General features: G+C 42.3%; 1 protein-coding gene across 1 annotated transcript in view; it reads right to left on the reverse strand.

Annotated features, from left to right (window-relative positions):
• ZNF827 (zinc finger protein 827) overlaps window positions 1-25,563 on the reverse strand; it is a 1,349,262-nt gene that overhangs the window by 166,410 nt on the left and 1,157,289 nt on the right. The window contains exon 10 of the mRNA XM_044062231.1: window positions 14,558-14,724. Coding sequence (XP_043918166.1) covers window positions 14,558-14,724 — 167 coding nt within the window. The remainder of the gene's footprint in view (window positions 1-14,557; window positions 14,725-25,563) is intronic.

Below are 25,563 nucleotides of genomic sequence, written 5' to 3' on the forward strand. Positions count from 1 at the left end.
CCACTTTGTTACTTGCTTTACATTTAGAGCCACAGATGAAGAAAATAAAGGGTTGACACAATTCAAGGATACAAAAGGCATGATAATTAATAAAAGTTCATTTTATTTGTTTATGATATTACTTTGCAATACAAAACCCCAGAAAAAGACATTTTGGTGTTGTTGATCATTCTGAGACAGCTTCAAATCTTTTGGGATACAAATTTAATGAGGATAAAACAAAGGGTGTAGTAGTAAACCATGTATCAACACTTGAACTGGTTCAGCAATACCTACACTTATGCAGACATAAGATAAGGTATTTAGGAGTATGGATTAAATGATTTTGTTGTGGCAGCTAAGGATATATGAGAAGGGACTAAACAAAATATAATAGAAATTTTGAGGAACTCAAATTTCTTGATTATGGATATGGATAGTAGATAAATGCAGTCAAGATGTTTTAGTCTTTTAGGTTTTACACAGTTCAGGCAGATTTTTATCAACCAGAGAAGTTGTGGATGATAATTAATAAGGAGTTGAAGGAATTTATTTTGGAGGGGAACATGTTAAAAGTTAAGTGTGACTGGTTGATTTTCACCATTGAATGAGGTGGTTTAGGCCTGCTTGATTTAAATGGATACTTTACAGCTATGCAGTTAAGACTTCTATACATAGCTTAAGCAGAAGGTTATACATAAAAGTGAAAAGGGATGATTATGGTGATACAGAAATAAGGAGAGAGTTGGATTTTGGATGAAGGTTCTTAAGAACTATGCAGAATATTATAATCACAAAGTAGCAGAAAGCAATCTAAGAAACTCAGCCAACATGGGAATGGAGAAAAGGGACTTTTGCCTTTAGGAACGAATGCAAGTAGATTTGCAGAAAATAGGCAAGAGGGGATGTAATTTACTAGGGAAAATCAGCAAAGGAGACAAGTTAAAAGGAGCAAATAACTAGACAGGGAAAGGTAATAAGAGTGGAATTAAGCCAGGCAGAAATATGGTCTGCAGGTTATAGACTGCCTTCCCTATCAGTTATTAATATTACAGTATAGGCAACAGGAAAGGGATAGGGGAGTTTTAAAGGAAGAACCATCTCTGTTATAGTTTTAGTTGAGTCTAACACAGAAGCTACTGTTACAATGGGATAATTAGTAGGGCATATAAAATACTGCATAATAATTATAAGAATCAATCAGAGGATGATAGAAAAGAATAAGAGGAGAGACAGGAAGGGCAATTTACAAAGGAACAACTGGAGGACATCTGTATGGTTCTCAAGTATGCAACAAAGTGCAAAAGTTTTACAATTTTTATTTGGAAGTCATAGACATTTTAATACTCAAAGCAAATTTCAGAGATTTTTTTCTCGGTAGACACCAAATGCTGGAGGTGAAAAAGGAAAGAGAGAGGTAACTGGAAACATACTTTAGAGAGTGCAATGACTTGGCAGATTTTAAAAGTTCAGTACAGAATTTTTCTTTAGAGATGTTGGAGGAGCAAAATAGTTGTAACTAGGGAAATTATTATTCAGACTTGGGACAATATAACTTAGTTATCCAGACACAGTAAGGCCTTACTAAGTTTAAGGCTTTTGACGGTCAAAAAAATAATTACTAGAAAATGAAAATCACAACCTAAATGAATTAAAAATGAAGTAATGACAATATTATAAAGGAATTAAAAGAACTGGAAGTAGGATTTTTAGAAAAGCTGCAAATTACATAGAAATAAATAGAATTTGTGTAAACAATATGCGAGCAATAATGCCAGACACTGTGTGTGTTACTGTGTAAATCGCGCCCACCTAGGGGTGTTCTGAGGCCTGATGCTGCAAGTTGAAGGCCTCTACACTCCTAGAAGGCAATTATTTACACAATAACACACTTTGATGGGCATTACTGTGCTTACAGAATGGGCTTTATTGTGCTACAGAATAGGCTATCTGTTGAACTGTTTTGTATTTGTTTGTTTTTTAATTACTATATATATATATATATATATATATATAAATATATATATATATATATATATATATATATATATATATATATATATATATATATATATATATATATATTTTTTTTCCCCTAATATTTTTGATGTGCAATAGTTCTTCCATTTAATGTTTCAAACTTGCTGTAGTATATGTAACTGTTGTTGGAGGAAGTATTTTACATTCAAAATATAAGTTTGGTAAGCATTTAATGTCTAGAAACTTTCTTTCTCTCTCACAAGTGCATGCATACACACAGACATTCAGTACCTTTAAAAACACACATAGTGCTAGCCGTTAAAACTTTCATACCTCCAAACCTGTCAATTGTCCAGATTTTTGCAGAATGTCCAGATTTTTCCTTCATTTTTTTTTTTTTTTTATTTTTATTTTATTTATTTATTTCAGTTTGATTACCGGGGAAGTCCACTGGGCCAAGAAGTACCCATTTTCAATGGTGGCCCAGGGAGAAAAGCTCCAAAGGCAGTACAATCAAGGATACAAAGCAAGAGAAAAATTACAATAGAATGTCCACACAGCAAGAATACATAATAAGATCACTGCAAATGCAAAATTACAATAGAATGTCCACACAGCAAGAATACATATTAAGAACACTGCAAATGCTAAATAACAAAAAAAATTTTTTTTTTTTTTTAGGTACTAACATAATTTGCAATATTTTCATCTTTACAGTCAAGTGAGAGTCAACTAAAACCATTAGCTGGAATTAGAGAGCAGAAAGGTTCTGGAGTAGAGGGGCTTAGAGTAGAAAAACCTTGAAATTAAGTAGGGTGAAAGCTCATAAAATTTGTGGTTTGATGGCAAATCATTGGGGTTTGAAGCTAATAAATAATGAGTTACAATTGAGTTTCAGACTTTCATCTGTTTCAGAAAATGCATGTTAACATAATTACTGTTGTTAAAGCAACTTTCTAATTTTGTAACAGTGGTATTTAAAATCTGTCCCTAATTTTTGAGCCTTTGTTCCACACTATTTTAGGCTTGGTCCAGATTTCTTGAGCTAAGAGGTTGAGAGGTATGAATACTTCTTAATTGTAAATGACTTGCATCCACTTCTCGATTGATTTCCCTCTCTGTCTCACACATGCATGCCCCCCCCCCCCTCCCACACACACACTTTCCTGCAGGCAAGCACCCAGAAATTTACACATGCAGACAGAAACAAACACACTCATACAACACATGGATATTTTTGTATTTTTTTTTATTTATCCATTTACTTTAATTTTGCACTCACTAAACAGCAAAAGCATTTCTTACCGAGTGTAAAATAATGTCTCAATTGATCTCACTCTTACTTTCATGCATGCATGCACTCGTACATACACACATAGACAGACATACACAAACACACACACAGTTTTCTATTTTTTTTTTTTTTTACTTTACACTCACTAAACAGCAAGTGTGCTAGTTAGTAACTGCAAATAATGGTGGCCGTTAGCTCCGTTACAGTCCAACTCCAAGGTAGCTTAATATGCTGCCGTGAAGCAGGGGACTCGTTTTTCAGCAGGCATTACCTATACATTAACACCCTGTTGGAGAATGTTCACTTTTCAGTCAGTGTGGTGATGTACAACTTGCCCTTTCTCTAAATGCATAATAATGTTCAGGAGGAGGAGTGACGTTTAAGCGATATCAATGTAGTTTGTTTTCTTTTCTATTAATACATGTATACCTTTGTTACTGTTTCAACTGTGATTCAATAAAGATATTTAAAAAATAATATCATGACATCTTTAACATTCATGTGGACTAGCACAAGAACAGGAATATGACACCTTATGAACATCTCTTGTGAAATACAGCACCTTAGGATCACACAGCCCCTTCACACTATATCACACTGCAGATCTGCTTCTGAAATATGAATTTTAAGTAGTTAAATGTGGCTACCGGCAATCAGCAACACAAACTTCATGGCCTTTCATGAAAGAGATTCTTCTACACTGCTAGCAATGGAAAGGACAGTACAGTTTTGTACCTACCATAAATGTAGATGTTCGAGTGTTCACCCTGCTGCAGTCATCACACTTGGGTTATCCTGCCGTCAGGCGGCCCGAATTCCAAAGTCTTGGTCCGGCGTCGGTTGCTGTCGCTTCTTCCCTGATGTTAGTGCGTCGGGGGTATGTAAGAGGCATCCAACGCCATTTTCTTCAATTTTTCTTGCCCCAGATGTCAGGTGCCCCCAAAAGGTAGGCAAAAGATATATATATATATATATATATATATATATATATATATATATATATATATATATATATATACACATATGGCTATATAAAAATAAAACAAAACCCTTAGGTACAAGCAAATACACCACAGAGGTAGTATAGGATGAAGTGGTAGAGATAAGTTCAGCTAGTTCAGAGGGGATGGAGGGAGGGTAACCTGGACTGCAGCAGTGTGAACACTAACATCTACATTTATGGTAGGTACAAAACTGTACTATGTTCATCGTGTTACCCTGCTGCAGTCATCACACTTGTGTTGAATCCCAAAGCTAAGGAGGGGAGGTGGAGTCAAACAGGGTTAGAAGAGGCTAGTAGGCCCTGCAAAACTGCAGTGGCAAAACCAGCTCTAGTCTTAGAGTAAAGAGGTAAGTGATAGTGTTTGGTGAAGATGTGCACTGAACTCCAAGTAGCAGCTTCCAGAATATCCTTGGTTGGCACTCCCCTGAGAAAGGCTGCTGATGTATCTGTAGCCCTGGTGGAATGGGACCTAATGTTAGCAGGTACTGGTTTCCCATGATGTGTGTAGCAGAAACGTATGCAATGTCCTATCCATTTAGAAATGGTCTGTTTTGAGATAGCTTTTCCTTGTGATCCTGTAGCATAGGGTACAAAGAGCTGGTCAGTTTTTCTGAAAGCCTTAGTTTTATCCAAGTAGTAACGTAATTGCCTGTGAATGTCCAAAGAGTGCAGGAGTCTTTCTCCTTTATTCTGGGGACTTGGGAAGAAGGTGGGCAAGTGAATGGTTTGGTTTAGGGCCACACTGGATACCACCTTTGGCATAAAGGAAGGATTAGTCCGTAGAGAAACTCTGTCTTGATGAAAAATGAGGATTTTACACAAAGGACTTTTCTTTTCATCTATTAAGATCCACGCCTCAGCAATTTCAGCTCATTACAGCACGGATCCTCCTTTATTTTCACATCCACTCCTAAGACAGTACCTCAGAGGGGCTAAGAACTTAAGACCGCCAAGGAGAGTCTGCATAGAGGGTAGGAATGTGTGCCCCCTTGCTTGTTTATGTACCACATAACTGTGGTGTTGTCTGTCCTTATTAGTAGTTGTCCTGGGTGTAGAAGGTCCTTGAAAGCTGTTAGGGCATTCTGCACTGCTAGCATTTCTTTTTGATTGATATGCAGGTGTCTCTGATCTGTAGTCCATTTGCCCTGAATGCATTGTCCTGCCATGTGTGCTCCCCAGGCATAGTCCGATGCATCTGTTGTCACAGTTTGCCTGGCTGTGGGTAAGGTGAAAGGCTGACCCTTGTTGAGGTGACATGCCTGTGCCCACCATAGAAACTCCTGTTGAAGGCACGGAATGAGTGGAATCATTGTTTCCAAGCTGTGGCTGTGCTGAGTCCATACACTTTTCAGGTACCATTGTAATTTCCTCATATGCAGTTTTGCAAATGGTATTACTAGAATGCAAGATGCCATGAATCCCAAGGCCTGCAGAATTTTTCTTGCAGGGAGTTGGGTCTTTGTTGCCATTATTTTGAAATATTGAAACAGTTGTCATTGTTTGTCTGGCGTGAGATAAGCCATCTGGGCTGTTGTATTCAAGCTGGCACCCAGGAATGTTATGTTTTGTGAGGGCACTAGTTTTGATTTCTTTTCGTTTACTGTATACCCTAGGCAACTTAGAAGGTGTTTGACAAATGCCAGATGCTGTAGAAGAATGCCATTGCTTTCTGCTTAAATAAGACAGTTGTCCAGGTATGGGTATATTTGAATTCCTCTTTGTCTGCAGTGTGCAATTACTGGTGCCAGGCATTTTGTGAAGACCCTGGGCGCAGTAGATAAGCCAAAGGGCAGTGCAGAGAATTGATAATGCGTTGAACCTGCAATGAAGCGGATGTATCTTCTGCAATTTTGTCTGATAGGGACATGCAGGTATACCTCCTTGAGGTCCAAAGTGACTAGCCAAGCATTCTTGCCCAGCATGGGAAGAAGCTGCTGTAGTGTTAGCATCTTGAATTTTGGTACTTGCAGATAGGTGTTCAGAACTGAAAGATCCAAAATGGGTCTCCATGCTTTGTCCATTCTTGGAAATAGGAAGAGTCTTGAGTAAAATCCTTGTCCCTGCTCCTGTGTAGGTACCTGTTGAATGGCTCTCATGTTCATGAGGGTTGTAATTTGTTTTTGTGCCTCTGCCCATTGATTTGGTGGCAGGTTTGGCATTCCTTTGATCCTTGGTAAGGTATGAAAGTGGAATCTGTATCCTTGAGAGACAATGTTTAGAACCCATTTGTCTTTTGTGATGATGTGCCAGTTGTCTGTAAAAAAGGTTAGTTTTCCTCCCAAGGGTGTTGCCAGGAGAGATTTGCTTGGTAGTTTGAGGATAGTCATTGTGTCTGCCTTCTGCTAGCTTGGGGCCTGTATTCTCCTCCTTTCTGGGTAGCAGAACCCCATTGGCAAGGTTTGTAAGGGCCCTGTGACTGACCTCCGCCCCTTGGGCATCTGTATTTGCCCCTCTGTGATCTGTCTGAAGCTGGAAAGGACCAATTTTTTTGTTGGCCAATTTCTGCTGAAGCGAGGGGGTTGTACCTGCAAGAAATCCTTGACCGTTTGCATAGATTTAGCCTTATCCTCCATTTTCTTTAAAACCTCTTCTGCTTTGACACCAAATAATACATCCTGCTGTAAAGATGCATCTAATAATTTTGCTTTAACATGGTCAGGGAGGGTTTGCTCTTTTAACCAAGCATGTCTACGAATGACTGAGCCAGTAACAGCTGCTCTACAGGAAGCTTCCAGTGAATCAAATCCGCATTGTAAAGTATGCTTGCCCACCTGTTCAGCTGCATGCAACAGATCCTGCATTTCCTTGAACTCAGGCTGTTTTAACTGAGACACCAGGAATTGTTGATATTTCAACATGTGAAACTGGCAATTTAATGCTCTCATAGCCAGAGTTGCAGAGGTGTATATTTTCTTTCCCCATCTATCTAGGGCTCCGGAATCTCTTTCAGAGGGCACAGGATTTTTAGCCATAGAAGCCTTTGCTCCCTTAGGGCCCTGGGAAATGGTTTCTGGGTCAGCTACAGGGCTTTTATAAAGGAATTTGTGTGAGTCAGGTACTCTGTAGTATCCGTCTGGTTTGGCTTGAGCAGGAGGTAGAGAGTCTGGATTTAAACTAGACTCCAAGTAGACATCATCCACAATATCTAAAACAGGAGGAATAGCAAGAGGTCTGTGCTGGGGTAATAGAAGGAACTCTCGGAGCCTTTTCTTAGAATCTGAGTAATCCTGGCCTTCCCAGTGGAAATGTTCCCTCATGGTATGTAATGTTTCTCCAAAGGAGTAGTCTTCAGGGGGAGATGCTGAGGGAATAAAGTCTTCAGCATCAGAATCCTCATAAGGTAGAAAAGTGTAATCCTGTTCCTCAGAAGAATCTGAGGAGAGAGAAACCTGGTCAGAGGATGCATAATCCTCCTCTTGTCTTGGCCTTTTATCAGGAGGGGGATGGGAACCTCAGATTAGGGTAATTAAATCTTCAGCCATCTTAAGTATCTGTTTCTTAGGCATGGGGCCTTGACCTGTAGACTGATGAACAGTTTCCTTAGGTTTTAAAGGAGTTTTAAGTTTAGCATAAGATTTAATGGTGAGTGTAGTCGGTCTGAAGACACCTTCTGCAACCGAAGGTGTTTCCTCTGCACCGGTGTCTAAATCTGCTCCGGTGTCGGTAGATGGCTGCGTTGGCCTAGTAGACTCTGCGTGGGAATCGGCAGCTGTCTGGAAAACCGGAGAACCGGCGACAGGCCCAGCTGAGGCCTCGGGGTCTGGCTTATTCCTAGGCTGCCTGTCCTTATCCTTGCATTTTTTATGAATTGCGGTCGTCGGCTGCTCCGACGGCATGATATAATTGAATTTCCTACCAAAGTAATGCCGTGCAAAATCAAAACGGCGTTTGATAGTGCATTTATTGAACCTAGCGCAAAACCGACAACCTGTGACGTCGTGGTCTGGGCCTAGGGAAGGAATGCAATAGGAATGGAAGTCCTTATGAGGTATTTGCTTCCCACAAGAAATGCTATTGTTAACTTTTTCTGACATCGGATTGAGGCAAGAAAGTGTTCCCCAACGGGGTACTTAGCTTTATTGAAGACTTCGGAGTGAAATTCAAATCGAAAATCTCAGGTGTCGGCCGACCGGCACTTGCGAACTGCTTCTGCTTCGGGCACCCCGTGGCAAGAAAGACTGAAAAAAATGGCGTCGGATGCTTCTTATATACCCCTGACACACTGATGTCAGGAAAGAAGTGACAGCAACCGACACCGGACCAAGACTTTGGAATTCGGGCCAACTGCGGGACCGACTGATGGCAGGATAACCCAAGTGTGATGACTGCAGCAGGGTAACACGATGAACATCTTCTGATTGCTTCAGCTTACATTTTGTCAAAATATAAACTAAACAGAACAACAAAAGAAAAAGAACACTAGTCAAGTACCAATATGAATAACTACATTTTCTACTGCAAGAGCAATATACACAATCCAATAACAACAATGAAGTGAGGTATAGGTATGGGCTCCCTCTTTTACCAACATATGGAGAGCACACTAGTCACCTAAACAGGAAGTGCGTAAAACACATCACTGATATATCGCCTGGCAAATGAATATTCTACATCTTGCATGTACTGACTGGAGCACTGCACTGCCTTATTTTTTTTTTTCCCCCTTCGAGTTGGCTAGGACCTCACTATAAATTAAAATGGTTTATCTCTGACTAGAGAGGCCTGATAAGGTACAGAAAGTATTGCTGTGTAAGAACTTACCATAACTTTAGATGTCCTTCTCTTCTATATGCTGCTGTATCCATAGCATCAGGGAGTTTGCCTCTGGTGAAGTCTCGTATGTCTGGCCATTATCCAAAAGTTAAATGCTACTTCTAGGGTGTGCATGACATCCCGCATCTCTCTTTTTGGATGTTAGTTGTAAATGGAGGTCAGGTATAAAGTGGATGTCAACATGCACCTTCTTCAGAACTGAATGCTGCTGGAATCAGCGGCTATGGAGTGGGTACTCCAGGTGTCAGGCAAGTGTGAGGGGGAAGGCTGGGTGGGAAACTATACGGCAGCATACAGAAGAGCAGGGCATCTAAAGTTATGGTAAGTTCTTACACAACAATACTATGTCCTTCTATTCATATGCTGCTGTATCCATGACATCAGGGAGAGTGCAAAAGCTCCTGTCCTATGGAAGGGGAGGCGGACCAGAAGCACTTTCCATAAACCCATGAAGGATGGGGCTCTGGCAAATCCTGCTCTGGCTCTAGAGAAAATGTCCAATTTGTAGTGCTTAGTGAATGTGTGTACTGAGAACCATGCAGCTGTTTTGAGAATAGTAGCTCTGTCCAAACTTTTAAAGAATCCCCCTGAGGAGGACACTGCCCTAGTGGAGTGTGCCTTTACAGGAGAGGGGAGTGACCTACCATGAGTTGTGTAACAGACGGAGATGGTTTTAGATATCAAAGAGGATATGGTTTGCTTGGAAACAGGGTGCCCCAGGACTCTTGGGTGGTATGAGATGAAGAGCCTGTCAGAGTTGTGGATGGATTTGGTCTTTGCCAAATTGAGCTGTCTGTGTACATCTAAGGAGTGAAGTATCCTCTCTGCCACGTTTTGTGGGGAGGGGAAAAAGGATGGCAGGCTGATAGCCTGGTTCAAGGACAGCTCATTGACAACTTTAGGCATGAAGGTTGGGTTAGTACGTAAACATACTCTGTCCTTGTGGAAGACAGTGAAAGGGGGAGAGGCTATAAAGGCCTGGAGTTCCAAAACCCTTCTGGCTGAAGTGATGGCCATCAAGAGTATAGTTTTCAAAGTGCAGTGTTGGACGGAGCAGTCTTTGGCTGGTTCAAAGGGTGGGAGAGGCAATTTTTCTAGAACAAAATTTAGATCCCAAGGAAGCGGAATGGGCTTCCTTAGGGGGCTGAGATGTAGTGCTTCTTTCAAAAACAGTTTGATTTTTAACCTTGAAGCCAAAGGTGGTACCAGGGGCAGGCATGCCGAGATGGCAGATAAATAAGTTTAATGGAGGAGTAGGAAAGTCCAGACTTCATTAGGTCACACAGTTAAGACATGACCACTGGGAGCTCTGCCGTCAGCGGCTGTAAGTTGTTTTTCTTACACCATATAGAAAATCTCTTCCACTTAGACAGGTAAGATTTCCTGGTAGTTGGTTTCCTGATCTCCTGCAAAACCTGAAGCACGTCTTCTGTGTATAGGTGTCTGAAGGAATCAGCACCCTATCACTCACAGTGTAAGAGTCAGTGTGGACAGTTGGGGTGTAACGGTGTTCCCTTCTCCTGTGTGAGCAGGTCCATTTGCTGGGGTACGTGTGGTGATTGCCCTTGGCTAGATGTAGTAGTAGGGGTAGCCAATGCTGCCTTGGCCAATAGGGAGTCACCAGCAAGATCTGAGGCTATTCCTTTTGAATTTTCAGTAGGACTCTTTGTATGAGAGGGAAGGGGGAATGCATAAGCGTACCTTTCCATGGGATTGAGAGAGCATCCACTTTCCATGCCTCTGGGTGTGGTGCCCTGGAACAGAAGGTTGGGAGCGGTCTATTCATGAAGGCGGCCCAGAGATCCACATCTGGAATACCCCATCGATGGACCAGGTCCAGAAAAACATCCCTGTTCAGCATCCAATCACGTGACAGGGTCATGGTCCTGCTTAGTCTGCCATCACATTGTCTGCAGAAAAGATGTATACCGCTTGCAGGAGGATCTGTTTTTCCAGGGCAATTTCCCAAGCCTGCAGTGCTAGCCTGCACAGGAGGTAGGACCTTGTCCTCTCCTGTTTGTTGATGTACCTCAGCACCGTGATATTGTCTGTGTACCACTTCAGAGTACCTGGTAGAAGCTGATCCTTGAAGATTATCAAGGTCAATATCAAGGCTCTCATTTCCTTGATACTGATGTGGTCTTTCTGTTGAGTGAGGGTCCATGTGTTCCTTACTCTCCATACTCCTAAGGTTGCACCCCACCCTGTGTCTGACGCATCTGTAAAGAGATCCTGGTTGGGGGGGCATTGGGTGTAAGGGCAGGCCAGGATTTGAGTGAATCTGGGTTACCCACCACTTCAGTTACCTGCCCAGGCATGGAAGCATGGGGATCATGAACTCTAGGGAATGTAGGTTTTGCTTCCAGATTGTTCAGAAGTAGCAGTGGAATTTCCTCATGTGAAGCCTTGCCAGAGGTACCATGGGTATGGTTGATGGCATGACTCCTAGGATTCTGAGGAATTGCCTGGCTGAGATGGCTTTGAGAGGAAGAATTTCCCTGAACTAAGAAGTAAACAACACAACATTTTTTCTGGGGGAAAGCAGGCCATCATCTCCCTTGTCAGAATCCGTCATCCCAGGAACACCTAATCCAGTGTGGGTATCAGGGATGATTTTTTGTGATTTATAGTAAATCCCAGATCTGTTAAGAGGGAGATGGTGAAGTCCAAGTGTTGTAAAGCCATGGTACTTAATGTAGCCTGAATGAGGATGTTGTCGAGGTAGGGGAAAAGTTAGTATTCCCTTTGTCCTGACAAAGGCCATGACTGGAGCCAGACATTTTGTAAATGCTCTTGGGGACCTAGAGAGACCAAATGGTAAAGCACAGAACTGAAAGAGTGCAGAATCTACTGAGAAGTGGAGGAATTTTCTGAAGAGTGGATGGATAGGGATGTGTAAGTAGGCAGCCTTTATATCCAAAGATACTAAGAAGGCCTGTGGAAGGATCAGGGGAAAAAGTGTAGGTATTGAAAGCATTCGAAAGAAGGGAACCCGGAGGAAGGTGTTGAGGTGTGATAGATCCAGGATAGGCCTCCAGGGACCTTCCTTTCTGAGGATCAGAAAATTCTTAAATAAAACCCCTTTCCTCTGGCAAGTGAAGAGACTTCCTGAATTGTTCCCTGAGTGAGAAGTTCCTGCAGAACTGGGGAGAAAACGGTAAGTTGGTCTTGGGGGATGGTTGGGGAATGCCTTTGGGAGTAGGTCTGGCCTTTCAAGTCATGAAGTACCCCTTCTTTAAGATACATAGGACCCAAGAGTCCATGGTAATCTGCTTCCAAGCAGGGAGGGAGAGGCGCATGGAAAGAGGGGTGTATGGGTGAAGAGCCTGGTAGTCACAGGCTACCAGGCTTCCCCTGAAAGGACTGTTTAGATGAAGGAGTGGAGGGGAACAGACCTAGAAGGGGGCTGTTTCCTGTGGTCCTTTCTGGTCTTAGATGGCATTTTCCTAGCTGAGGGTCTCACAAAGGAGGTTTTGGTAGGGTAATTCCTTTGAAAACATGGGACTGGGGAAACAAAAATATGTCTCAGTTCCTTGCCTTTAGTCTGGAGGCCCTTGAAGAGGTCAGCAGCAGCTGTACCAAACAAGTCTTTATGGTCTAGAGGAGCGTCCAGGAGTTTAGATTTGAAGTCATTAGGGAGGGGCTGCAATCTAAGCCAAGAGTATCTCCTGTTGACAGATCCAGAGGTGGCAGCCCTGGATGAAGCTTCTATGGTGTCATAACTGCACTTAATGGAGTGCTTGGTTACTTGGATGCAGGAATTCAAAATAGTGGACATTTTGGCCTTGGTTGGGGAGTCAGGGAACTCCCCGAATTGTAAGACCACATCTGCCATCCTAGCCAAAGAGTATTTGGCCATGTGTGTCTGGTAATTGATGGTTATTACTGCTAAGGTGGCAGAGGTGTTATACATTTTTCCCCAGAAGCTCCATCAGTCTACTCTCTTTAAATGAGGGCAGTAGAGAGGTGGAGGGAAGTAATTTAGAAGTTTTAGCAGCAGGCACAGTAATAACTGAAAGGTCTGCGGATGGGGCCTTGTACAGGAATTTTGCCTCATCAGGGACCTTATAGAATCTATCTGGGCAATTGGGTGGAGGGGGCTGCGAATCAGGATTTTTTGAAGCAGACAGGAAGGCATCCAGCATAGCTGAGTATATGGGGGGGGGGGGTTAGAGCAGAGGGACTAGGAGACTCCAATTGGAGTAGTTCATAACATCTCTTTTGGGTCTCGGTGACCTGGCTGCTGTCCCACTTGAAGAAATTTTGCATTTGTGTAATGGTCTCACCAAAGATGAAGTCCTCTCCTGGGGAGTCTGTGCTGTTGGATGCCTCCTCTGGGGAGGCATATCCCAGAGGAGAATAAATGTGAGAAGAATAAGTGAGGGATTCATCATCAGATAAATCTTCTTCTCCAGAGTAGACGTCGGGAGCAGGTCCCTTAGGGGTAGAGGTCGATGGAGCCTGGGCTAGAGTCGGGGCCTGATGTAAGGCCAGGAAGTTATTTAGCAGGCCTTGGGCGATGGCCTGCCAATCTGGAGGCTGTTCGACGGACAGTGTAGATGGAGGATGAAAAATATGCTTAGACTTTCGTTTTCTCTTTTTATGTGACTCTGATGGTGAAGAATCAGCGATATGATGAAGGTTAGGAGGGCTGGATGCTGGAAGGCACTCCACAACATCAGAGGCTATATCTTCTCGCACAACAATCTGAGAGACCCCATGTGGACCCTAGGAAATTATAAGCCTAGGTTCCCCCTTGGCGGGACGTGACCTCAGGTGTTGCACCGGCTTCCTCCAGGCTATCCACCAAAAGAAGCTCTGAGGACTCCGGCTCTGACTCCGGGCCTTCAACGGCCTCGAGACGTATGGCTGGAGTGGGGGGCACAGCAGTCAGTTCAGGCCTAGACTTTTTCGCCTTCTTGCCTGGAGGCTTGTCTGAGGAACCTGATGTCAGATCCATACGAGAAGCTATTCGTTTAAGCCTCTGATTCTCTAGGTACAGTTTCAATGCTGCTAAGCAGCTTCTAAGGGTTTTGGGGACGAAGGCCTGACAAACACTAAAGGTGGTATTGTCGTGTTATTGGCCTAAGCAAAACAGGCAGAACTCATGTGAGTCCTTATGTGGAATTTGCCTTCCACACATACACTTGCCCTTCCTACCTGACATGAACCCAAAGCAGTAGTAAGCAAATAATAAAAAACCCTATGGGGTACTTATCTGAAGTCGGACGGTGCAAAATCACTTTTTCGAAAAGAGTGACGATCGGAGCTGGCAATCACACAGGCAGCAGAAAAGTTCTGAAGAAGATGCGTGCTGACGTCCCCTTTATACCCATCACATGCATCCTAGGGATAGCATTTAACTTTTGTATAATGACCGGATGTACGAGAGTTGACCAGAGGCAAACTCCCTGATGTTATGGATACAGCAGCATATGAATAGTAGGACATCAGTCATTCTACTTTAAAAGCACACTCAGCATGTTTTATGGACTACTATACAAGCTAAAATAAAGATTAAGGCTCACCTGGGTGCATGGTTGTTGCGTGAGCCTTCATCTCACTTTCTTCCATAGTCACAAACTCACAGCTACTACAGCACAAAGAGAACATCCATTGCTCCTTGTCAACATGTAGGGACATGTGGCTGACAAAAGGGAAATTCTGCTCTGTCTCAAATCCACATACATGACAGCTAATGGAAAAGACACATTTTATTTTACATCAAATCTAAAAAAATGAACACATTATAGATTATCAAATAATTAAAGTTTTTACTCAAACTACATTACTATTTATTCATTTACATTCATTCAGTTTGTTGAGCTGACATGATCACTAGTATCTGCAGTGCTTTTTCCCAGGAATGTGCAAACAAAAATCACGATTGTGTAAGTAACCTTATTATAATAGCAGATGTTCGAATGACCAATGCTGCAGTAGCCTTAGCAATATGGGTTATATATCCTATCAAAGACATAACAGACAGCCAGCTTCCAAAGATTTAGGCACCTTCTATGCTCTCTAACCATAAGGTAGCGCAAGCTAAGCTGCCTAAAAAGGCAGGCTTGAGTGCCAAGAACTTCAGAACTTTCATGTCAACTGAGAGAGGGACTCTGAGCCTTGACAGGAGACAGCTAGGATTTAAAATAAAAATAATAATAACTATATATGTAGATACACACACACACACACACACACACACACACACACACACACACACACACACACACACACATGCACTCTGGCAAAACAACATACTCAAAAAAACTAAAGGGGGATGGAGGGGGGGAGGGAGGGGGCTATTCCAGCAGTGATCATTCAGAGAAAGAAGGAGAATGGTCCTGGCAAAGCCTGATCGAGACCTAGAGAAGTAATCAAGCTTGTAATGCTTTGTAAAAGTATGCACAAAAGACTAAGTTGCTATTTGCAGAATACTTACAGAATCCAACCTGTTCCAAAAAGCCACAGAAGAAGCCAAGTCCCTAGTAAAGTGAGCCTTGACCCTGCTTGGAATAATTTTGTTGTGGTGAAAATAACAAAAGTTAATGGCCTGAGACAACCATTTGGAAATAATCTGTGTAGACACAGGTTCCTTCTTCTTACCCTCACAAGAAATGAACAACTGATCTGAAGATCTGAAATATTTTCTTCTGTCAAGACAGTACCAGAGTTGTCTGTGGACATCCAAGGTATGGAATATCCTTTCTCCCTCAGTTTTGAGTTCAGGAAAGAAAACAGGGAAATGGACAGTTTGGCTTAAAATAAACATGAAGACTGCATAAAAGAAGGATTCGTTCTCACAGAAACCCTGTCTCTGTGGAAAATGAGATAGGATTGATTCATAATAACAGCTTGCAACTCAGACACTCTGGTGTAGTGCAGAGGCCATAACAATTAGTAAAACACCACATTAAAAATTTCAAGTCAGCCTAATGAGCTGGTTCAAATAGTGCAACTGTTAGCTTCTCTACCACCAAATTAAGATTTCAGCGAAGAGCCACGGGTTTTCTTGAAGGTCTCTTATGCAAAACCTCTTTCAAAAATATTTTTACATGAGAATGCTTTGAAACAGGGGAAATCCACTGGCAGACATGTTGAAATAGCCAATAAATAGGTTCATAGGTTCATACTAGGCTATCTGCCCAAGGGCATTTATAAGCCTAGCCCAGAGTTTTGTGGCTTTCGCCACCCCTTTAGTTTGAAGGATACTATGCCCATTATTTTGCTGTGCCTCTGTCAAGCAGTGACACTGAGGTAATCCCTGGGGTATATCTGCGAACTCCCATCCATTGGTCAAGATTTCTCTTGAACAAAGCCAGCGAGGTGCTCTGCCTCACATGTACCGGGATTTTGTTCCACAGCATAGGGAGTCTCTGGGTGATGAATCTGTCCCTCCAGCACGTCCTATTAATAACCATGTCAAGGTTTAAGTCTCCCGCCCTTGTAGTTCTGAGGGATCTAGATTTTTTGAGGTGAAGCATGTTCATCAAATCCGGGTTGGACATGGCCTTGTATGTCAGGCACAGGTCACCTCTGAGCAGGCGGTAAGTGACTGAATAGAGCTGGAGTTCCTTCAGTCGGGCAGCATAAGACATATTTTTGAGACCCTTTATCCTTTTGGTGAGGAACTTTTGGGGCCTTTCCAGTTGTTGCAGGTGTCGGGTCAGATACATTCTGAATGGGGCATTGTACTCAATCATTGGTCTGATGAGTGATGCGTACAGGGGGATGATAACCTCCCTTGATCTAGATGTGAATCCCTTCATGATCAGGTGGGCAATGTAGAAGGTCTTCCTAACTACTTTGGCAACGTGAGTGTCAAACGAAAGGTTACTGTCAACCTGGGTCCCCAGATCCCTGATAACCTCTTCTGTGCTTAGTGGATTGCCACCTATATGGTAGCTAGGGGTAACCTTGTTTTTCCCGAAGGGTATGACTATGCATTTTTTGGTGTTTAACTTTAGGACATGGCTCTGGCACCAGTTATCCGTTTCTATGAGACCCTTTTGAAGGATATCTGTGTCAGATGTTTTCTCGACTATGGCGCCCAGTTTGCAGTCATCTGCAAACTTTGTCAGCCATAACCCTCCTGTGTTTGCTTGTACTTCTGAAAAATAGATGCCGAACAAGAGTGGGCCCAAGACTGAGCCCTGTGGGACACCACTTGTGACAGGCTTTGAGTCTGACATGGCGCCAGCAACTCTGACCTTGTGGGTTCTGTCACTTAGCCAGTTTGCAACCCATCTTGTGACGTATGGGTTTACATTTAAGCTGATGAGTTTTTCAATGATACCTGAGTGGGGTATTGTGTCGAAAGCCTTTGCCAGGTCGAGGTAGGCTGTGTGGACTGCCTTTCCCTCATCAATGGCCTTGGTGACTGTTTCGAAAAAGTCAACCAAGTTTAGAAGGCATGATCTGCCTTTGACAAAGCCAAACTGGTTTGGATCCAAAGTCTGCAAGTCCCCTATGTCTTTATTTATGAGTTCCATTATGATCCTCTCCATAGCTTTGCAGATCAGGCTTGTCAAGCTGATGGGACGGTAATTTCCAGGGTCGGTGGAGGCACCGCCTTTGTGAAGTGGGACCACAGTTGCCGTACGCCACTCCTTGGGTACGTATCCTGAGGTGAGGCTAAGATTAAACAGCTGCCCTAACTGCGGGTTTAATTCCTCATTGAGTTCATGGAGCACACAACCGGGGACACCATCTGGTCCCGTGGATGCTGTGTTTTTCGCCTTGGAGAGAGCAGGTCTCACCTGAGCGTTAGAGATGTTTGGGGGGCTACAATCCTCTGGTATAGATATCTCTCCTTTTGGGGGGGGGAGAAGTTTGCACTGAACCTGTCAGCCAGTATGTTGGCAATGTCTGTAGGTTCAGTGATTTTTACATCATTTTGAACTAATTCTGAGCATATCTGGGAGTTTCCTCCCAGGTTTCTAACATAGCTAAAGAAGGCCTTATGATTGTCTTTTGAGTCATTAGCGACTTTTCTCTCAAAATTTGCCTTGGATGATTTTATGAGAGATCTTAGTTTTTTACTTATAATGATCAAAGGTGTCTTCCCTTTTAAGGATTCTGCTCTATCTTGTAGTAGGTTCCTCCTTTTGTTGTAGAGCTTGTTTATGGCTGGGGTCCACCAGACTGGACGCTTGCCTTTGGTACAAAGAGTCTTTGTTTTATTTGGGATTGCCTGATCCATGCAGTCCTGTAGGTGCTGGTAGAAGGCATTTGTAAGTGATTCAGCGGCTTGAGTAATGGTTTCCGCAGGCTCGGGGGGCCTTATAAGAGACCACACTAGTCTTTAGAAGTGTGAAGTTGGCTTTTGAGAAGTTCTTCACTGTGGTCTTTTTTATCTCAGGTGGGGGCGGGATGTGGACTTCCAGTGAGATTAGTTTATGATCTGATCTCACCAGTGAGGGGTATACTTCCGGTGTTGAACATTGTGACCCCATGTTCGTGATGATGAGATCTAGTATGTTTTCTCCTCTTGTGGGGATGGTGACTAGTTGTTCCATGGCATTTGAGTTTATGAACTCTAGGAACCTTTGGGCTAGAGTGTTGGGGCTTGAGTAGTGATCCCAGTCTATATTCGGGTAGTTGAAGTTACCTAGTATGATGGTGTTTGGAGATACATTTATCCCCTCCAGTGTTTTCAGGAAAGCTATGTGAGGTTCCTGAGTTTGAGAGGGTGGCCTGTAACATGCTACAAATTGCAGAGCAGTCTTGCCTATGGTTAATTGCACCTGGATGGTCTCCGATGCATCGTGCGTTGCCACCAACCTTGAGGTGTGGGAGTCCTTGATGAATATGGACACCCCCCCTCCTTTCTTGGTGGTGTCCGGATTTTGGGGCCGGAACGCATGATATGAGGTAAAACCTGATAGTGCAGGGGTGCTCTCAGGAGCCTTGAACCAGGTTTCAGTCACAGCACAGACATCGATGTTCTCCATACTGAGAAGGGCCTCGAGTGCGTGCATCTTGAGGTTGAGACTTCTGGCATTGAGCAGCATTACCCTTAGTTTTTTTCCTTTTTGTGTTCTAGGGTGGTAGGTTTAGAATTTGAGCCTTGCCTAAAAAGGCACTATGGGGTGGCAAGAGCCTTTGCCAATATCCGGAAGCCCAGGGTGACAGGTGCAAGCCGTCCCTTGCAAAGCAGCGTGGCTTGTCCAGCATGTCATCCCAGGCAGACAGACATTGGATCCCCTTTGAATGACACCAGAGTTTAAGCCAATTATTAAAGCTGATCATCTTGTCTCTGTATTGTGGCATCATTCTTGGTGAAGGTAGGATACTGCTCAAGGTCAGGGTCATACCTGCCTGGGCTACATAATCAGAGAGCTCCTCTATGTCTCTTTTCATGTAGTCCAAGGAGGTACGTCTCAGGTCGTTCACACCAGCGTGGACAATGACTGAGTCGTACTTGTACCTGCTGTTGAGAGACCTGAGTGCTTGCGTTATGTGGCGGATTCTAGCGCCCGACAGGCAGCTTACTGTGACCTTCTCCTTACTCAGTCTGGTGAGCGGGGACGTCGGTGTGTCTGACTATGGAGTCACCAATGACGAGTGTGTCTGGCATTGTGTTTGGCCTTAAGGGCTGTGACTGTTTGGCACACTGACTATGTGGTCTATGTGTTGCATGTGTTGTGTCCTGAGGTGGCAGTTGTTTGGGTGTCTGCTTTGGTGGCCTCTGCTGTTTTGGTAGATTTTTGATCAGAGCCTCCGAGTATGTCTTTGTGTGTTTATGTGTATGATTTGAAGTTGTGATAGTACTATGTGAGACTGGGTTTGTGGTGTGTGTAGTTACCTTCTCCTCCTGTCTGGTCTTGCCAGTCCTATGTTGAGCGAGCTCAGCCTCCAGTTTGGCTATATAGTTGCATCTCTCGCATGTATTTGTGTTTTGTGGGAGAAGGAGAGGGTTGTCTGTGTACATGAGGCAATTGTAACATTGCCTCAATATTCCCAGATTCACCAGCTGAGCAGGAGAGGACACTAGCAACTGATCCCTCGACATGCTAGAAGGAATAGACAAAAACTTTAAAAAGACTCCGGGGGATGTGGGTGATCGAAAAAGGGGTTTTAGGCTGGTGGGGTACTATGTATAATAAAAGTGCTATATCAAAGTAAAAAAAAATACTTTAGGAGCAAGTGCTAGGCTTTACAGATAGAGAATAGTCTACTTAGGAATCAAGTAGAGCTGAACTTTTTAGATATAGAATACGCTGGTTTGATCAGCAGTACAGTTCAAGGAAGGCTGTTTTAAGGGAAAATTTGAAGAGTGGACTTTAGGTAGCCCGAATAGTTTAACCTTGATTAACCGCCGCTGCTCTTGTGTGCTCCTGTGGCAACTCCGCGCTAAAGCGTGCTTTATAGCAGGGGGCTGGAAAAGACAGGAAATGACCCAAAATGGCCAATAAACTACAAGTTACTGCCTTAAACCACTCCTCTGAGGACAAACAGACAGCTCAGTACTCCCCACTCTCACTGATAGTAAAGAAACTTCCCCCTGACCAAACAAGGAAAATGGAGAAGTACAGGAACCAAGACAAAGCCCAGGGATCAGCAAAATCTGATCACTGGAACACTAGCTAGGAAAGTATGGAAAACAAGGATATTTTTTTTTGTTTTTTTCAAGTTTTTTTACACAGATAGAAAACACAATAAATGCTATACTTTTCGACTAATTGCTATCAAAAGCTAGTACACTTGAGTGTATTAGCCTGTAGTTTAACTTTTAAGCAAAACTTAAACTAGCAAGTGCAGTAAACAGTTTGAGCTTGTAAAAACAGTAAAAACAGGTAATACTTCGATAAAATAAGCAGAAACAGTGGTCGAAAGTCACAAAAGGTCGAAAAAGCCAAAAAAAAATACTTAAAATCTGGAAAGTTTGTCTTTTCTGGTCTCTGCTGCTCTAGGAACTCTGCTGGACACCACGAGGAGCTGTGCTGAGTTCTCTACAGCTGGAAAAGCCCGCCAAAGCGTGCTTTATAGCAAGCAAGGGGCTGGAAAAGACAGGACATGACCCAAAGTGGCCAATAAACTACAATTTACTGCCTTAAACCACTCCTCTGAGGACAAACAGGCAGCTCAGTACTCCCCACTCTCACTGGTGAGTAAAGAAACTTCCCCCTGACCAAACAAGGAAAATGGAGAAGTACAGGAACCAAGACAAAGCCCAGGGATCAGCAAAATCTGATCACTGGAACACTAGCTAGGAAAGTATGGAAAAAAGGATTTTTTTTTTTGTTTTTTTCAAGTTTTACCGTGATTAAGGAGTAAGAAAGGCCATAGGGATAGCAACTCACACAAATATTGTAAAACCAATGGAAAACTAGCTCTGAATGGGTGCTGGTTATGTTTTTGGCACCAACAAGAAACCCCTTCCTAGTTGTCATTCTTGCCTCAATTAGTACTTGATGCACAGCCTTAGTAAACAGGTGCCTACAGGGAATTAAGAGCCTATCATTCAGGCAGTCGTTTGAAGTTGGCTGGGCTTGGGAGTGTACCAAACACCCCAGTTCTTGTGAGAGAAGATAAATTCTGTAAGGAACTTGTGGTATTTGCCCCTCGCCATTTCCAAAAGAAGGGAGAACCACTGTTGCCTGGGCCAGAAGGCAGTCACCGCAATGATCTTGGTGGTTTCCTTCTGAATATTCAGAAGGACACTAGATATCAGTGGAAAGGATGGAAAAGCACAGGAATATTCCTGTCCAAGGAAAGGAAAAGGCATCTGTCTTCCTGGCCTTCTTACATGGAGTCCTGAAGCAGAATTATGACAGCTGATCATTCAGAATGAAGGCAGAGTTCTCTTTGAAGAACTTCGCACAGATGTATCAAATCTTGGAAGACCCCCTGACCTAGTTTTCAATCATAATTGAATACCTTTGCCCTGCTCAACTTGTCTGCCACACAGTTTTGCTCTGACAGGATGTAGGATGCCTATAGAGTAAGACTGTGCTGTGAAGCTACAACCTAAGACAACATATTTAATCTGCAAAGAGGGGTAAGGGCTGATTTCCCCTTGTTTGTTTACATACCACATGCATACATCTCAACCTGCAGATATTAATAATCTGGGCAAAGGCTCCTAAAAAATAGGTACACATGGTAAAAAAAAATCTGGGCATCTAATTAGCAAATACTTTGCAAACATAACTCCTCCAACTTCTAATAAGCTTGTGGGATACCACCACTAAGAAACACGTTTAAAAAGTTTAAAAAAACAGAAGTAACAGAAAGATGCAAAATATAACCAGAATAATCATGTTTTATTCATGCTAAGCTTTGATGACTAGTAAAAATGAAAGTAAATATAAAAAATCTGCTCTGATCGCTAAATAGTAAAAAGTAAGCATCCTTCATCACTGGTGTTAAGAATAAAGTAGAGAGAGACAATTACTTGAGTGTTACAAATGACTGCAATGTGGCAGCCCTTTTCTTGACCCTTAACAAGTAGAGTTACACTTGTTAACATAATGTTCCCCCTCCTGACATGGCATGTAAAAAGGGTTTGTCACCCAGTTCCATAAAAATGCAATGTTTCGGTCTGCATGTAGGAGTCACTTTAGTCTTCCATCTCCTTTCCCCCTTTACAATGAAACATCCCTTCTCCCCTTTTCCCATTTCAATGCTCTTCTGAACTTCTGTGGTACAATGCACCTTAATAGTGGTAAACCACAACAATTTATGAATAAATTGCTTAGCGTGGTTTGTAATATCATTCAGCATTGTCTCAAATATCAATTAAACTCCACAGGTCAGCAGGGCTGAAGAAGGTGGTGTAAAATGCATTTACCCATGAGCAGGTTTCTATGGAAGCAGGACAGTCAATGTTTTGTACTGCAGCTATGCATAGTGCTCATAACAAAATGATCAACCTCCCATTCACTATTAAAGGAAGGTACTATGCCCTCTGGACTAGAGAGGAAAGGCTGCAATGATCAGTATATGTTGCTGTGCATGATAACATAAAAGTTTAAATAAAAACAAGACTTTGCTATTTGTTCTATAAACTATCAGACTCAAGAAGACCCATACACATCTCGCTTAGCACTAAGATAACACTAAGAAGAAAAACATTTAGGAATAACTGCATAACTGCTAATCATGCCTACTAAGACTGAGAGACTCGAGGCTTGGAGAAAATACTTTACACAACTAGTATAGTGTAATCTACGGCTACAAATCACTAAATTTTACCTAGAAATTACCCTTCCAGTTTAATTTTGTATTTTAATAAGAATTTTGGCCTTCCCTTTACTTAATATACTGTCACTGGCTTGCTGAGATATTATGAATCTTATTCAAGTATCTAGACTTTGTACTACATTTTCTACCCACAAAAAACAAAACAACAATATGCCAAAAAACATCTTGTGACAAGCCCTCTTCACCGAGTATCACATAGTGAAAGATAGTTTTGATGCCAAATATTGGCTTTTAGGAGGCAATAACACAAACTCCGCACCGATTCTTTTCCAACTCTCTGTTGCCAACAATGCAAAGAAGCTCAGTGGTTACAGCTTTCCCTAAATTGTCACTAACTGAATAATGATGCTGAAATGATATGTATAATAACTGCATATTCAGTTCAAAAATACAGGGCACACACCAATGTTACCCGGATTTTAAGTATTGCTAGAGTGTAATGCACTTTTGCAGACAAACCATGCACTACTGAAACACAGCTCACACAAGAACTTTTACCATTACTGTTCCAACAGATCCGAATACTTACTGCACAACAATCTGCTTTATCTCCATTTTCACACACTCGAATAAAAATATAAATGTGTACTGTGCACACAAAAGATTAGAGGCTTTCCTCATCAAAAACAAAGATCCAAGAAGAGTACACATTTTATTTACTAAGTAATGGGCTCTCAGACAGCAATAAAAACACAGCAAAGATGTTTGATCAGGGCATATAAAATTAAATCTTAGAAGGTATGGCTTATTGTAATGCTGCTTTTGAGTCATGGCACTATGCTTGGATTGTGGCATTCTGACTTGTCAAGGTCATCTATGAGTTGGGAGACTCGAGGAGTCTTGGATGAGTAACTGCTATGAGTGGCTGGGACGTTTCAGTAGCTTAAAAAAAGAAAAATAAGTCTCTGTTACTTAACTGGACAGAGAGAGAGAGACATTGTTATCTGTACTCCCGTGCATTTCCTTCTTATTCTAAATTCTCTCTCTTTCCGATCTCTGCAAAAAACAAGGTAGGCAATAAGCTTTCTCTCCTACATACATATAGTTGCATCTGCAATGATGTCATCAAGCAAACTTCATTCTGAAAATCATTACTAAAAAGGCTGCTTGGAAATTTGTGACACCATGTTATTTTAAAGGGGAAACTGGTATTTTCTGATGAAAAAGGGACATTTGAAAGGTAATACCACATGGTTGTGGTACTATCTGTAACAACTTGAAGAGGTCCAGGGGCCCAAAGATGATTCAGAGTCGAGTGCCTTGATTACAGTATTTATCGCCATTATATTTATGTGACTGCATCTGTTCTTGATGTCACAAACGCCTTGCACTTTTATCCCTCTTGATACTTATCTTCAAGCAAAATCTAAAGCTTCTGTGGAGACTGACTGCTTTGGAGCAGGGGACGAGAAGGAGAGACCTGGATTTAGGGATATTTGCTGTTCCACCAAGTGATTTCTCTTCTGACAAATCCAAGAAATGGGATTTGACAAGATAATGGGTGTTGGTTCTGGGACCAAGGAGACGTCAGATACCATAGTATCTTTCTCATGTGGAGTCTTGCCAGGGGGTATCATGAGATTCACGGATGCCATGAGGCCCGAATTCCTGAGGTATTCCCTTGCAGAGACCAGTGGCGGCTGGTGACTTCAAATCACAGGGGGGCTGCAGGAGACAGCTGAATGGGTGGGGTCAAGGGGGAGGGGTGTGGTCAACCAGAAAGGGGAGGAGCTATGCACAAAACCACAAAAAACTAACTTTAATTAAATACGCTGCCCTGGGTGGCAAACCATCATTATGAAAGTCCAATCAAGACAAAAATAAGTGTAGAAGAATAAAAATATTTCAATGCATTGGCTGCATGACAGCTTACTTAATATCTAGATGGAAACAAAAGGTTGTGAAGCATGAAAAAATAAATTACTTTTTAAATACATTACTGGAATGCCAGTCAAAATCAAGTATAAGAAAAACCAGAAGCACTCAACTCAAACCACTTCTCCTTGCACTGCAGTTCTAATTATAATATATTCAGCTTTATTAAAGTACCAAGTAACATGCTGAAAGTAGAAATCTATGTGATGCCCCCACTTGTAAAAATGTTTCTTATCCAACAAAGACCTGCTGCCTGACAACTTGTTTCATGGGGAAAACATAATAAAAGTAAAAAATGAAAAGCAAACAAGAAACAAGCTCAAGATACATTGCTTAAAGGATTACTGTACAGGTTATGGACCACACATGATTGGCATTCTGTTTAGTTCACGGGTAACGTCTGTAGAGATGACTGGAAGTCTCCAACAAGTGTAATGAGCTTTTTAAAATA

This window comes from Protopterus annectens, chromosome 2.part1 (genome assembly GCF_019279795.1).
Source record: "Protopterus annectens isolate FY-2018-M chromosome 2.part1, PAN1.0, whole genome shotgun sequence".
In the NCBI taxonomy this organism is placed as follows: Eukaryota; Metazoa; Chordata; order Ceratodontiformes; family Protopteridae; genus Protopterus; species Protopterus annectens.